This window comes from Clinocottus analis, unplaced genomic scaffold (assembly GCF_023055335.1).
Source record: "Clinocottus analis isolate CAN_PGR_092001 unplaced genomic scaffold, fCliAna1.0.p SCAF_3, whole genome shotgun sequence".
Classification (NCBI taxonomy): domain Eukaryota; kingdom Metazoa; phylum Chordata; class Actinopteri; order Perciformes; family Cottidae; genus Clinocottus; species Clinocottus analis.
In genome coordinates this window covers 10,894,263-10,909,494 of record NW_027176042.1, presented here as the reverse complement: position 1 = coordinate 10,909,494, position 15,232 = coordinate 10,894,263, and the positions used below count along the sequence as shown (strand labels likewise).

Below are 15,232 nucleotides of genomic sequence, written 5' to 3'. Positions count from 1 at the left end.
GCCTCGGTCACCATGGCCCGCTAATGCCCCTCCTCCGCTCTACCTCTTCCGCTGACATGGACCGTGGCTATCTGGACCGTGGTCCATGCCTACTACTCATTATATGAATAAATTATTTTACATCCATGTAATGTGCTGTAACTCTGTTAGTTGCTCATTTTGGTCACATGACATCTATTGCTTCTGTGCATCCGGGGAGAGGGATCCTCCTCTGTTGCTCTCCCTCAGGTTTCTTCCCTTTTTCCCTGTACAAGGGTTTTTACTATCTTTATTTGGGGGAGTTTTTCCTGATCCGATGTGAGGTCCCGGTACAGGGATGTTATATGTACAGATTGTAAAGGCCTCCGAGGCAAATATTGTATTTGTGATTTTGGGCTATACAAAATTGACTGAATTGAATTGTTTTTTCTCCAGTGCTGTTTGATGCAGTGTCTCTCTGGACCCTTTCGGAGACAAGAACAATCAGTTCTCTCAGGTCAACGTGCCACTTAAGTCAACCAATAATCAGTAGGCTTGCAGAATCAATAAACCAATCAAATAATTTAACACTGCAGAGTCATTAAGCTCCCATGGCAGTTTTGGCAAATGAGGCTGTGGGTTCCACTGGGAGTTTGGGTCTTTAATGAAAATAGGACAAGTCATTAAAGTAATGGGGAAGTCAGAGAGAAACTGTCAGCATGCCACTAACTTATGAGGTTAACTTAATAAACAAAGTAAGGATCTATGACTATTGCCGCCCAGTAGCTCTGAGCATTTCTTGTCATTCATCCATTCATTCCTTTGAAAGTCCGATACTCCAGTTAATGCATTAACCACATAATACAGTGATGACAATCGGGATAAGGCACTACAATGCTGTTGTGCAATGCTGACCTCTATTGGCTGCTACAATCGTAAACCTAAAACAGGGCACTCTTTTCCAAAATTCCCATACACCACTGAGGGGAGGTCTTCCAAACACATGACATCCATCAAGGACTTTGTGTTCAAACCACACGGCTGCTACGACTCTGATGAAGGATTCTCACTTCGACGCACACTCCCCGGATGGGAACAGGTGGCTGGACAGAGAGAACTGGGGGGGGATAAAACAAGAGGAGGAGAGAATCAAAGAGGTCTTTGAAGTGGTGCACTGCTAAAACCTCGCTGCACAGGGCTGGAAGTCTAAACTGGATGATGAAGGCAGGGAGGAAAAAAGAAGGGTGCGCATGGATGAAAGGTTAGCGACTTGAGGTGGATGTAGTGATGTCACAATCCTAATGAATGAGCACAGAATAAAATGTAATATATATATATATATATATATATATATATATATATATATATATATATATATATATATATATATATATATATATATTAGACCAAACTAGCAGTGGAGGGGAAAACAATTAACTGTAAGAAGAAAGTAGATAATACAAAATATTACATTCCTTCATAATGCTTTCATTTGTCCACCAATTCAATCTTCCCTGTACCCACTGCTGAATTGATTTGGGACTTAAGTGATTAGTCGTCACCCAGATAATTCATTGTGAACAAAATAGAGATTTAAACAATCGTTTAGATCTAGAAAAAAGTCATTTATTGAAAGAAAAATTATTTTTAAAAATACTAATATTTGAAGGATGCTAGCGTTGTTATGTGAGTCTGGAGCCCTTTTTTTTTTACTGAAATATGTTAAACTCTTTTGGATGGATTGCCATGACATTTATCTAAAAAAAGGGTAGCAAATATTGAAGCCAGGGGGCGACTCCTCCGGTTCAATATCATTGCAAAGAAGTCTGAGAAAATGACCCTACTTCTCACTTGATGTAGTACATAAAATATGATAATTATGAGTTTATGGTGTCAATTGACCCCAGGCTCTGTGATATCGATACTTTAAAAAAAAATTTTTTTGTTAATAATGACAATAATTGTTAGTTAAAGCTCCGACTCGTCAACAATACTACAAAGCCACAAAGTGTGTGTTTTGTAGAAACTGCAGGAGTTAGCATGTAGCTGTTAAGACTTGGGGGATCATAAATGGAGTGAACACAACATGGGCGTAAATGCGATTTTGCATCAGAAAAACAAAAAGAGCTTGTAGAGTGTTAGTGTGCGTTACCATGGCCTGCACCACATGTTTTAAGTAACATACAGTAAATGAATGTCTGATTTACACAATTAATGGAAGATTGGCTTACATTCAAAGCACAAAGACGAGCTTTAGAGAGCAATGATATCAGCTTTCTGAAGTCCAAAGCTGAAAATTTCCCTAGCCAAAATACATGAAGTAATGAACAGCAGAAGCGAGGATAACATGAGTGAACTATTACTAGGGTGGGCGGGTAGAAATTGTCAGCTTGAGCACAGTAAATGCTCACTTGCTCTGCATATGACGGCAGTGAGCCGGCCTCCCTTTTTTTCCGGAGACAGTTCAAAGGCAGCTTCGCTAAGCCTTCATTAAGGCATCTATCAGCACCAGGGAAAAAATCTGAGTGAATTAGCATCGGTAGCACACAGGTCAGGGAGAGATCTGGGATTTGCTAATGTGAGAAGAATGAAAACCAGCTCTAAGCGGTACAAGGTCACAAACAGTTGTAAACGTGTAATTGTATAGTGTTTCAATTCAGAGTTTTGACACCTAAATTCAAGTTATATGTTCCTCTCACAGGCATTTTTAAGGTAGCAAAACCTTCTATAATTGTTGCTAATGTGAGAAGAAAGAAAGCACACACACACACACACACACACACACACACACACACTATTTTGTGAGCGACTAAAAGGACTTTTCTGATGCCTATCAGTCTTAATGCAAATGCATGAGCACCTGCTAGAGATGACCTTGATAAGAGAAGCAGGGAGATACTGGAGCGGTGGATCAGAGTAAAGCTATTGCCTTATTGCAGAATTTGCCAGCAAACATTACACAGCTGTCAATAAAACTCACAGACTATATGAAAGAGTCTGTTAGGTCTGATTAGATAACACAGTGAATTATTCAAAACTGCTCAAGTACAGTGACACACCTGATGCAAATGAAGGCGTTATTGTAGATTTGATTGTGAATTGTAATGTGGATGCTTATTTTAGTCTTTTGTCTGCTTAGACAGCTGAACTGTAGTCTTATGATGTGGTGGCATTCATCCTTAAATGTTTTTCTGTTGACAAAGTCAGTCACCCTGTTGCCACCACATCATTAAAAGGATGGCTGAGCCTTTATGTATGCTAATAGTAGTAGCTTATTATTCACATGTTTAGTTGGCATTCATCTCTGTTGTGCATCATATGCCCTACCCCTGACTTATTGGTTAGACAATACCTAAAAACACGACCTCACCCCACCGAAATGGAATCAAATTGAATTAAATTGCTGCACGGTCTCTTGTGTGACAGTTCTCATCTTGGACTCCACAGAGGGACTATTGGAGTTCAGTGAGCCACATTTTGTTATGTTTGCCTCCTGCCGGTCAGTTTTGTGCACTTCGCCACCAGAGAGCAGCTGAGAACTGAACAGAAGAGCTGAAAAGAAAATCAATTAGGTAAATATATATATTATCAATTAGAGATAGAAAGGCAGTTGGATGAGAGGACTGTAATCTGAAAAGATAAAGAGTATTTTTCATGTCATATCAAAATAGCAGCTCCCCCCTTCACAATGCATCACTATACATATCATAGCTCCTATATACAGCAAGAAAACAACAATACATAGCTGCTGTAGTCTAAATGACAGGGATAATTATTGAGCTGACACACTGACCTTTAAATAGTCCAGCTTCAATATAAAGAGGAGGACTCACAGTGGAGAGAGTACAGTCAACATCCATGCCTGAGATAACAAGGTGAGAAAAGAGCCTTCACTCTTTAACCCTTATGAGGCACCGCTTGTTCAGGGACAAAACAAGACAATTTCTTCCACAGACAGAACAAGACAAATGGAAAGAAAATGGAACTTTATTCCATCGAGAGTATTGCACCCTGCATACACATGGTTTCAGTCAAACATGTCATGCAGCACCAACAATACAGAGGCCACAGATAGTTACAAAAGCAATTACGACAAGTGCAGAGCAACAAAACACCGCAACGAATCTCTTGTTACATGTTAGGAACTAACCTGGCAGATGAGATGACACAACCCACTGTTATGCCTCACAGCTCACTGCTGACGCGTCCATCTTTGTTTCAGACATGAAGTCTCCCTGCACCTCCATAGTAATGGTTTGAATTTATATAGCGCTTTTCTGAATACTTAAAGACGCTTCGCAAAGGAATCATTCACACTGATGAGAGGAGCTACCATGCAAGGTGTCACTTCAGAACTATTTACGTAGTTACAGCTACGGGAGCAATTTTTAGGGTTAAGTGTCTTGCTTAAGGACACATCAACCCTGGCTAGCGGGGCTGGGGATCGAACAGCCAATCCTCTGGTTGAAGGACAACCCTGCTGACTGCGCCACGGTCACCCCGTCACTCTGCTCCAGAGGTGTCACATGTGTATAATTACAAGCTGCATCTATACCAAGATGAGAGGGATCATTTCCTCTCTCCTGATAGGGTCTACAAATACACAACCAGCAAATATAACAGCCAACACAATGCCGCTCTGTCGCACCAAATCAAACAGAAGAGAGACGTAAACTACTACCACTGAAAAGGCAAAACAAAAAATAGAGTCATCATAAATGACTGAGATTACATTCAGAAAACCAAATAACATCATCTCAAGGAATCAGTGCACTCTTATGCAGACAGTCGTGATATACAAAAGTACAAAGCAGACAATATCTTGGGATTGCGTGCTTGCTTATAGCAAATGGGTCTTTACCTGTGCTCATTATTAAAACCCCAGTCAATCTTAACCACAGCAAGAGAGAAAATGAGGAATACTGCTGGAATTCAGCTGCCCTCTATAGCTTTGACCTTTGTGCATGTTTTTTTGTGTGTCACATCAGCCTGGCTCTTGAATTTTGATGCTGGGATTTTATTGGAATTCAGCAGCTGATGGACAGGCCGCTCGGGCTCTCAGCCGGCTGCATGCGTAGTGTTCAGCTGTGCTTGATCTGCACAGAGTCCGTACCGTTACAGTGAAGTAATGCTGCTGTTTGTCTACGTAGAATGAGATGAGGGAGAGAAAAAACAAGGTGGAATGGCAAATAGGAAGTAGGTAGAGGGGGGACAAGAGAGAAAACAGCAGTAGAAAGAGAAGACCAGGAGAGTAAGAGAAGAGGGATGGAAAGTGACAAGTTCAGCCCAGCGCTGTCAGTGAACCCAAAGGTCAAACTATGATTTATATCAGGGCTCCACAGGGCTCTCTGCGTTTGCATTATCTGTGAAAATCAGTTATACATCACATGACCCCGCAGACCTGTCAAAGTATAACTCCTTCCGAATGAATTTCCGTCTAATGACAAAGACAAAACACACCATTTACACAATAAAAAGCCCAGCTTGACAAGTCATTTGCCTCCTGACCCACACGAGTGCCATCCCAGATGTGGCTGCTGCTCTACGAGCCCAGAGAGGGGAATAAGACAGCAGGGTCGGGAGTGTTTTCCAACTCTGGAAACTATCTCAACTAAACTAGTTCAATAAATCAGCCCAGCCTCTATTGTGTGGCCACGACCACCAATGGCTTCTTTTTTCCCTCGCCCCCTCCCTCACCTTATACTGAGTCTTCTACTTCTTCTTCTTCTTTGCCAAAATAGCCAGAGCCCTTTCATATGGCGATGCGAGCTGACAGTTTTATTTGCCAGGCAGTCTTGTTAACACAGTGAATAGCGGGGCCGGCCTGTGTTATGCAGATTGGACCGGGTTACCGAGGGGACAGACGTCAGAAAGCCATTCAGGGCCGGGTTAAAACTCAACCTCACTCTCTCTTGTTCTACTGCAAGCATCTTTTCTTCTCTTTTCTTCTCTCTCACTCCTGCTTTTAGCCAGCTAAAGTTTCGGCTCAGGCCCTGTTGGACACAAGGAGAGGCTTTGTCCAGCGCCAGTCAGCTCTGGCAACCCGAACAAAACCTGCTGCTTTAAATGAAGTTGTATGTTGAGCTAGTGGCCGGAGGAAATGAAGGAATAGCAAATGGCAATATCTCATGGCATATATCCTGCTTTGCAGTCTGATTCATGTCTGGACTGGCCTAACCCAACCAACAGGTCAAGTGTAACCTTTTAAGCACCCATTAGACGCAGCTCTAAAGCACGCTGGCATCGGGCAGAAGAGGGTCATGTGATCGGGTCGATCAGGTAGCACATTTACACTCAGAACACATGCTAATAGGCCTGGTAATGAGTCTCTTTACCACAAGGAAAATCAATCAAGCCAAAAGGCAGACATTAATAATTTAGGAGGAGCATGTTGTGCAAGGAGAATCCCCTCACATGCTCAACCTGCCCAGAGCGGCTCAGCTTACTGAGCGACACAGGCACACAAAGCAGTCAGGTAACAGAAACTCTTCTTTCAACCGTCCATATATATTTATATATACATATACCTACACTGCAACTTCCGCCACCACAACCAGAGAGATCTCAAGGGATGCTCGGAGAACAACGACTTTAAATGTTGGGCCTCCACATGCTGAGAGCCATCCAGATCCATCAACTGTGAACTTGCGTCTTGAAAACAAGCAGCCCCATAGATAACTTTCTGCAATCATGTTTTTTAGGTCACAAGGAAATAACTTTGGACCACTATGTTTGCAGACACGGGCCACTGTGTTTAACATTCACACTTGAGTCAAATAACCCTGACTGTGAATTCCTGACACCAATGTTTTGGTAGGCCTGGGTGATTTTAAATAGCCAACACTAGACTGGGTCTTCTCTTTACTCTGAATGGGAGTAACACACTCAGTCAACTTACTATAAAAGACCAGGCTGAAACCCCCCAGGAGTTTAGCTTGGTGGGAACATCTTAAACAGAGAGGAAGAAGAAGAAATAGTAAAGAGAGAAAAGCAGTGCTTTAATATTTAGAGAATTGTGAATATTTCAGTGAATTCAGTGAATTTACATGTCACATGTTGTATGTCATATGTTGAACGTGTGGCGAACTTTAGGACAGTGTTGTGAAGCAGAGTGCCATTCACTGTAACTTTTTTTTTAATTAATTATCTGTGCGCTAGATAAACAATATGCATAAACCAAAATAAATAATGGTATGGAAATATATACTTTCAAGAGCTTGAGAGAGATTAAACATGTATACTGCCCATCAAATGTGTATGCTTATGTTTAGCTCTTACAGGCTGTTCTTACGGCCCAGACAAACCAAACCGAGATACAAAAACAGTTTATGGCCATTACCAGTAACACTGTTGAGTCTTGGCCAAAACGTTGCTCTTGAACACATCGCGAAGCTGCAGCCACCGACCAACTAGCATGTGTGAGAATAAATGACTCTCCATCAGGTAGAGATAGTTATGCATTCGTCATTCAGTCAAACCAGAAGTCATAAAACAGCTGATATACAAGCCATTATTATACATACAAGAAACAAAGCAGCGTTTGCCGAACATTTTCACACAACTCTCGACAGTTAGCTTTTTACACGTCGTTGTGAAAATATTTACATATTGGAATTATCAGATGGTTTCCACACTTCCATTTCTCTTCTTGTGTACTTATTTGCTGTAGCTGAAAAGCCAGTCAGGAAGATTTTATCATAATGCCTCTTTATATTTACAATAGAAATTATGTTCATATGTACATTTATTTTTGAAACTGTTGTTTTTCCTGTGTCAAAACCGCATCTGGTCCGTGACCAGAGGAGACAGTATGTGCACATGTGTCTCCTTCATCTCCCCATCTCTGACCTCAGGGTCGCTGAAAGTCCACCACATTCCAAAACACATTACTACAGTACCATATCGTCCAAAATTAGCATGGAAACACATTTATTTTTTCTTGAGAGGAAAAAACAGGAAATTCTTCTATTCAGGAACAAAGCCTTGTTGGAACTATAAAACGGTCCATTGGGCTCCTTTTAGTCTGTGTTTTACTCCAGTCTCTCGGAGGGGAAAAAACTGTACTTTTCATTGTGAGAGTGCAAAGAAAGGCAATTAAAGGGCTGCATTCCTGGGCCTGCTGTTGCCCCTGTCGTCGTTTGCTTTACAGCAAGGAAGGCAGGATGATCGTATGATTCAGACCCTATTATTCTATTGTGAATTACCAGTAAGAGATAAACTGTATTAAGAATTCATGGCTGCCATGTAAACTTTGAATTAGCTGGCTCCACTTTGGTTGACCTCACTTTCTTTTGCCAAAATACTGTAGTTTTATGCCATTTGTTCATTGTTTATGAGGAGAGCTGATGTGCTACAAAATGAAGCAGGTGTAAGTCAAGTTACAACTTAATTAAACCATTGTATTTTGTCTCGGTTTTGTCAATCTAACAATTTTGGACCTCTCCTCCCCAAAGTAATCCTCAAGCTGCTTGGACCAAGTCAAGCAGCTTATTGTGTGCCACAATTACAGTGTAGGATTTGTAATCAAAACATCATGTGCCTTTGAGGTTTATTGATTCTGAAAACTGCAGCGTCAGCGGCCACAAAACAGCACTGAGACGCCACGCTCAGAACATCTCTATGAAGTTAGCACTGCCATAGAGGGACTTTGTTACTGAGTGATTGGTGTTTATTAGCTGATAAAAACAAACAATGTTCAGTGCTCTCCTCGAACATATGTGATGCTATTTGTACTGCATTCCTCCGGAGTTGCAGACATTGGTCACACTCTTTTTCTTTTACACACTGACCCAAACCACCTGCACTTCACAGCAGGATCACTTATTACAGTACATCGTTCTTTTCAAGACATCCTCCCAATTGTGACAGAGTGACTGCGGAAGGCAGCGGGCTTGAATCCTCCCTGCTGCATGAATGGCCTCTACGGTAAAATCTATTGTGTTAGAGCACACGGGGACAGAACAATGGTTTCTTCACAGTAGTCTGGATGGCTGATTCTATTCAGAGAACCAGAGATCTGAAAAGGCTCCTCAAAGAAGAAACCCTTGAGTCGTTGTTTATTTACTAATGCAGCGTTTAACAGCTGGGTTACATGCCACTATTGCAGGGCAGCAAATCATTCTCATTGTGTACTAATTTATTGACCAACGCCTCAGCTGACTACATATTCACATCAGTCAGCGAGAGTGGTTTAATATCAAATGCACTCCAGTCTTCAGCATGGAAGCGCATGCAGTGTGGCCATCTAATTGTGTGTATGGAGTCAATGCCGTTACCTCCATTTGTGCAGGGCAAAGCCCGGACACTGTTCTCCACAGGTGATACAGGGCTGTCCTCTTTGTGGCTCATCTGCAGGGATCAGCTGGGGAGGAACAGGAACAGGAGATGACGGGTCATAGTTGTCTCTTGCTTTATCCGACAACAACACTGCCTGTGGCTCGAAATGTCAGACTTTCTACAAGTTTCTTCACCTGGATCCCTACAAAACCTACATTGTTTCCAAAACAGTGTTATGTGACAACTTAACTTATTTTTGAAGTGGAGTTATTCAAGTCACCTGCATATATTTCAGTGACACCTACAACAACAAAAGGATTTGGATCCTCATCAGTTAAATAAAAATGTGTGACGGAAGGCATTTCATGTCATATATTCAACACAACAAGCCACTGTTTGAAAGATAGAGAACATATCTTCTTTATAATGTCTCGAGCTGTGCTGTTAATAAGACTTTTATAACATATGTAACTTATGTCCCTAGCAACAGGACAGAGCAGAAAACGTGGGAAACTTTACATCAAACAACAATGAAACGCATGCAAATGAGAACATGCGTTAATGGAAACTACCATACATTTAACATTGTTTCGAGTACCTACCGATCTGCCGGAATCTCTCTTTTTATAGCTGCGCCTGAACATGACAGGCTGGTCGCAGGTCGATGAAGGCGCAGTCGTCTGCTGGCGACAACAAATGGCGCACCGAGGAAACCAGAGATCAGCGCACATGCAGTTGTTAAAATGTCCTCTCGACTTTTCCCAACGCACTGAGTCCAGCCTGCGATGCTCAGCTATTAACCCCATTCATTAATGAATGGAGCTGTTCCGGATTGCAGCTCCACCCTGTTTCCTCACAGCCAATAGAGGACTAAAAAAAAAAGCCACCACACTATAATTAAACTTTGTATAAAACCAGTGATGCAAGTGGTAAATGCCAGTGTGGGCGAGTGCTGACGTCCAGCCTGAGAGGATCTCAATGCAAACAGCAGACCCTGTAATCTTTGAGGAAATACATGTTTTATGCTTTCAAACACTTTATGTTCATATAACCACCGTATTATTCAATATGAATACCAAGGCAACGAAGCAAATGCCATCGTGCCAAAGGATTCAGTTAGAAAAGATGAATATATTAGAAAAAAAATACTTCTCAGTCAGTGGAACCTAACGCAACCTTGACTCATCTATTCACTGTTTAATTGATTAAAAAAATACACTGTTAGATTGTGTGATTGTTTTTTTGTATTATATTTTATTATACTTATGGTTTTTAATTGGCATCTTTAGAGTTCATGCAATCCTAGTGCCACACAAAAGAGGTAGTGTGTTCAATAGAAAGAAATCCGTCCATAACTAGCTTCCAGCCCACAGCATTGAGCATACCTAAACTTGAGAGAGGCTGACAGAAATGCAGAATAGAGCAGAGACTTGGGCAACATATGTGTCTAGAAATGATGATATAGTTTCAGCACAACTTGCCAGAAGAATGCCGGAGTCAGATCACTCTCACACTGACTCTTGCTGGAGACGGTCAACACAGACAAACCAGCGGGAAGAAAAAAACATGGCAGACGCTTCTTGTGAGATGAATAGAGGTTAGAAATGAACAACAGTGAATTAGAAGACGCTCAGAGCGTACAGTAGAGCATTGGCATGATTGTCTCTAAATTGTAAATGGGAACAGGAGGAAAGAATATTCATGTTGTCTCTGATTTGTTTTTTTTAGTACCTTTAATTTATTCTGCAAAGACAGGGGTGTTTCTTGGCAAAAACCACGGCAATTCAAAGCTTGAAATCAAAATGCGCTTCAGCATAATGACTTCGAACCCTGGACTACAAGTGGCATTGTGAAGGTCTCTTCATACTCCAACCATCTCACCACAAGGTCCACTTAGCATCTGTTCTGGAGCTTTCAATGTCATATCACAAGGATTTTTAAGCCACGGGGGCCCAGCAGAAGCAAGCTATAAACAAAGCAATAACATATTATTGCCAGTTTATTCATCCAGAGAAAAGTAAGCATTCACTGCTTCACATGCAAGTCGTCATGTGTTGTATTGTTTACATGTACATATTGATGATAGCTGCTTTAAAACCAACACAACTATTTTACCTCCAATTTACTAACTAGAGAAAAAGTAATGCTCAAAATTGCACTCACCGTGTACATGAGAAAATTCCCTGATTTGAATGCACATGTGGTTCTTTAATATAAATATTTTCTTACATAATGGCTGTCTTTGAATTGCTTCTCATCATATGAGTGAGGACGTATTATTAATATCAGAAGTGGGAATATCTTCAAAAGCTTATATCTGTCAATCCATCAAAAGCAAAAAGGAGGTGCTGCTCTCTTTCTTGCTCTTTCATCTTCTTTCCAATTTTTTGGAGCAAGAAAAAAACAGAAAGGCAGCGACAGGTATTGCTGCGTTAGAATGATTCTGTACGTAATTGAATTTCGACAGAGAAGCAGCAAGTTCTCAAGGCCGGACCAGCAACCCTGAGACGCCGGTGGAGCAAGTTAGGACGCATCCTTGTCACATAGCAGCAGTAGTGATGACAGTCAGATAGAAACAGAAAGGAATGGACAGACGACAAATGCAATCATTCTTTATTTATAACACATACTTTATCGGCATCCACATTTTTAGTGTGTGCATGTGGGCCTGAGGCATACTGAGCCTCAGTTCAAAGCCATCCGAGATTACCTTGAGGAATGATGGTGATAATGAGAGGAAGCCAACTCTGAGAGACTCGTGACTTTAAACCTCCTCTAAATATTAAGTCTTACATTAAAAGCCAAACAATGTTGCCAGAATTAAAAACAGATTGCATGCAATTAAACATCTTGTTTTTTTGGTTGTACACTTACCAGGACGGATAGAGTGTCAGCGTATAGCGGATATTAGGCTCTTTTTTTTTCCTGCTGCCATTGCGGAAAACAACAGCCATCATAATCTGGGATTTCTGATGCCGTGCGTTTTCCCTCACATTATCTCAAATACCTTGGCAGTGAACTTTAGACCTGCAGAAGTCTGTCAGGGCTGATTTAGCTTCAATGAGCGGTTGCTTGCATGGTAGCAGGCATGATGTTCAGAAGTGTTGGGAAAGTCTCGAACAGCCTGAAACCTACAGCTGCTTAGGTCACTTCTGTAATCCTTGTGGGAAGGTCTGGGAGACTCGTACTGTGACTGCACACTGTACACATTCAAATGCACATTTGGAAATACACAGGGAGGCAGCAGTTTCTATGGGTTCTTGTGTGTGTTTATGGTATTTATCATAACTGTGCATCATCATCACCCTTTTTTCCCCTTTAGTAAATATAAATCTACTATAGAAGATCACTGCTGCCAGAAAAGTACTAAAGATATTCACAGTAACCATTAAAGTACTGTAGGAAATCACAGTAACCAAGAACCTGGTGTGAAAATCACTGTAACTCAAAAAGTCCTACATAGATTTACAGTAATTAATAATCTACTGTAGGAAATTGCTCTATCCAAAAAAGTGCTGTGGACACTCATAGTAACCAACAATGTACTTTGATAAATCACTGTACCTGACAAAGTGCTGTAGAAAATCACAGTAACCAACAAATGTACTGTAAATATCACTCTAACCCAAAACGTATAACATGTTGTTATTCTACAGGTTACAGTGCAATAGCAATTGTATATTCCAATCGGCGACCATTTTAAAAGAAGGAAGGAACAAAGCGTGACAAACAACGGAAAGTTTAGGAGGAATAGTCTAAGCGGCCTGTGCATAAACTAATCTGTGACTGGACTAAGGATGGGGGGAATAGTGATGGCAAAGGTGGGAGGAATGATATGGATTTAAGTAGCTGGTCTGAAGTGGAGAAAAATAAACGAAACAGGAGTCATGATAGTGTGTCAGGTAGTGGTGGGCAAGAGAGAGAGGAAGGCAGGGCGAGGAGGAGGAAGATTGCTGTGAAGAAGGGGTTGAGAGAGGTTCAATGATGGGAATGACTTTAGGAAAATAAGTCCAGTGGCACTGACTCGCGGGTTGAAGGAGAGAGTTGGCGAAATTGTGATGGCAAAGGTACTGGCTGCTGCCGGCTTGTTGATCTAATGTAAGGACAAGGTGCACAGAGAGAAAGCAATGAAGGTGCAGTGGTTGAGAGCGCGAAGAAGTTAAATGGTGGGCCCAGCAATGAGCAATTATAAAGAGGTGGAGTGGGGGATGAGGGGAAATTACAGTGATTAAACGACTACAAGCAAGTCGAGGGGGAGAAAGGGTTTGACAGTTTGTCAGTGCTGCTAGATTCAAAGAGGAAGTGTTACCTGATACAGTCACGGTGGGATTTATTTTTATTTTTTTGACCTTTATTTAACCAGATAAAATCAGTTGAGAACCAATTCTCATTTACAATGATGACCTGGAGGCAGCAACACAGTCCACACGAGGCACAAACTACACAGATACAATACAGGATGACACACACATAAAAATAACAATAAAAATATACAAGCTACAGAGTCAGAGCGCATGTCTCGCATCCTTTAAGGTGTTTCAAAGGCCAAAAATATGGGCATATTGCGGCAGCATGCAAAGGGAAACAAAGGTGTGAAAAATGTGGAGGGGAACATGAATAGAGGAAATGTGAAAAGGAGACGGAGCTCAAGTGTGCAAATTGCAGAGGGGCACATAGCGTGGCCTATGGTGGGTGTGAAGTGAGAAAGAAGGCAGTGGTAGGGGCAGCAGCTAAAAGTGGAAATGAATATATCGTATGCAGAAGCAGCAAAGATGGTTAAGAGGGGGAAGGGAGTGGGGTCGGGGAGATGTATCACGCAAGGAACTGGCTCTGCAGCTAAAAGAAACAGGCCAATAGCCAAAAGAACAACTTGAGACAAAGTCAAAGGGTTGATGGGAATATTTTGACAATAAATAAGGAGAGCTTTGTGTATTTCATGGCGGAGGTAGTGAACTGTACATTCCAAGCAAAAGGGAGATCAGAGAAGATTGAAATAATACTAAAGAGTGCAGCAAGATATTTTAATATTCAGGGTATAACTGGGATGGCGGTGCAGGAAGAGCTTCAAAAACGGGAACAGTTAAAGAAACATGTTCACAGGATTAGTGATCATGTTAATTCGGCTGTGGTATGCTATGAGTTTGTTAGTAAATGGTCAAGAATTTAAAGGTTTCATTTATGGGTTAGACGGTAGGCCAGATATAATATGAATATTATATAATGAATATCAATGAATATTGAAAAAACAAAGCTAAAACCAAACTTAGATTTTGGGATTCAGGGATATGTGGGCATAAGAAGGGATCGAGAAGGGGGTAATGAGGGAGGATGTGCAACCTTTGTAAGGCAGGGAGTTTCTTATTGAGAAATAGAAAAAGGAGATTTCCTAGAATATGTAGGTATTGAAGTGTGGATAGGGGATGAAAGTTTGGGGGTGGTAAATTTCTACAATCCGTGTCAATGATTGGAGGGAGAAGCATTAGAGGAAATAAAGGGATTGGACAGAAGAAGGATATGATGTGCTGATTTTAATGCACATAGTACTCTATGGGGAGAGGGGAAACGGATAGGAATGGAGTGATAGCAGTGGATGTGATGGAGTCTTTGGGTCTGGTATGTTTAAATGATCATTCCCATGGTGGAATTATGAGTGCAGTGAAGTAATAAAGAAATGGAATAATCATTGATCCGAAGAGTCGGTTGACAGAAGAACGAAACTCTGATCCAAAGACACAGTCACGATTCGTTCGTCTGATGAACGAATCGGCACAGGCTCAGCACTGGCAGCCAGCTAAACAGTAATGATTCGTTCACTTTGACTGGGTCTTCGGTACGGATCTTTGGATCACTTTTCACGTGACCTGCAATGGCTCAGAAGAAGAAAGTATTTGTTTACCTCGCATTTGAACGAGTGATTCGAAAAAAGATTCGTTCATCTCAATGAACGAGATTCAAAGATCCGATTCGGTAAAATGATCCGGTCTTCACATCACTACTT

At 41.4% G+C, this 15,232-nt stretch overlaps 1 protein-coding gene across 1 annotated transcript in view; it reads right to left on the bottom strand.

Annotated features, from left to right (window-relative positions):
* prickle2b (prickle homolog 2b) overlaps positions 1–9,984 on the bottom strand; it is a 77,460-nt gene extending 67,476 nt beyond the window's left edge. Inside the window, exons 1-2 of the mRNA XM_068595195.1 lie at positions 9,837–9,984; positions 9,234–9,319 (exon numbers count right to left, since the gene is read on the bottom strand). Coding sequence (XP_068451296.1) covers positions 9,234–9,319; positions 9,837–9,965 — 215 coding nt within the window. The 5' untranslated portion in view covers positions 9,966–9,984. The remainder of the gene's footprint in view (positions 1–9,233; positions 9,320–9,836) is intronic.
* Positions 9,985–15,232: the final 5,248 nt, after the last annotated feature.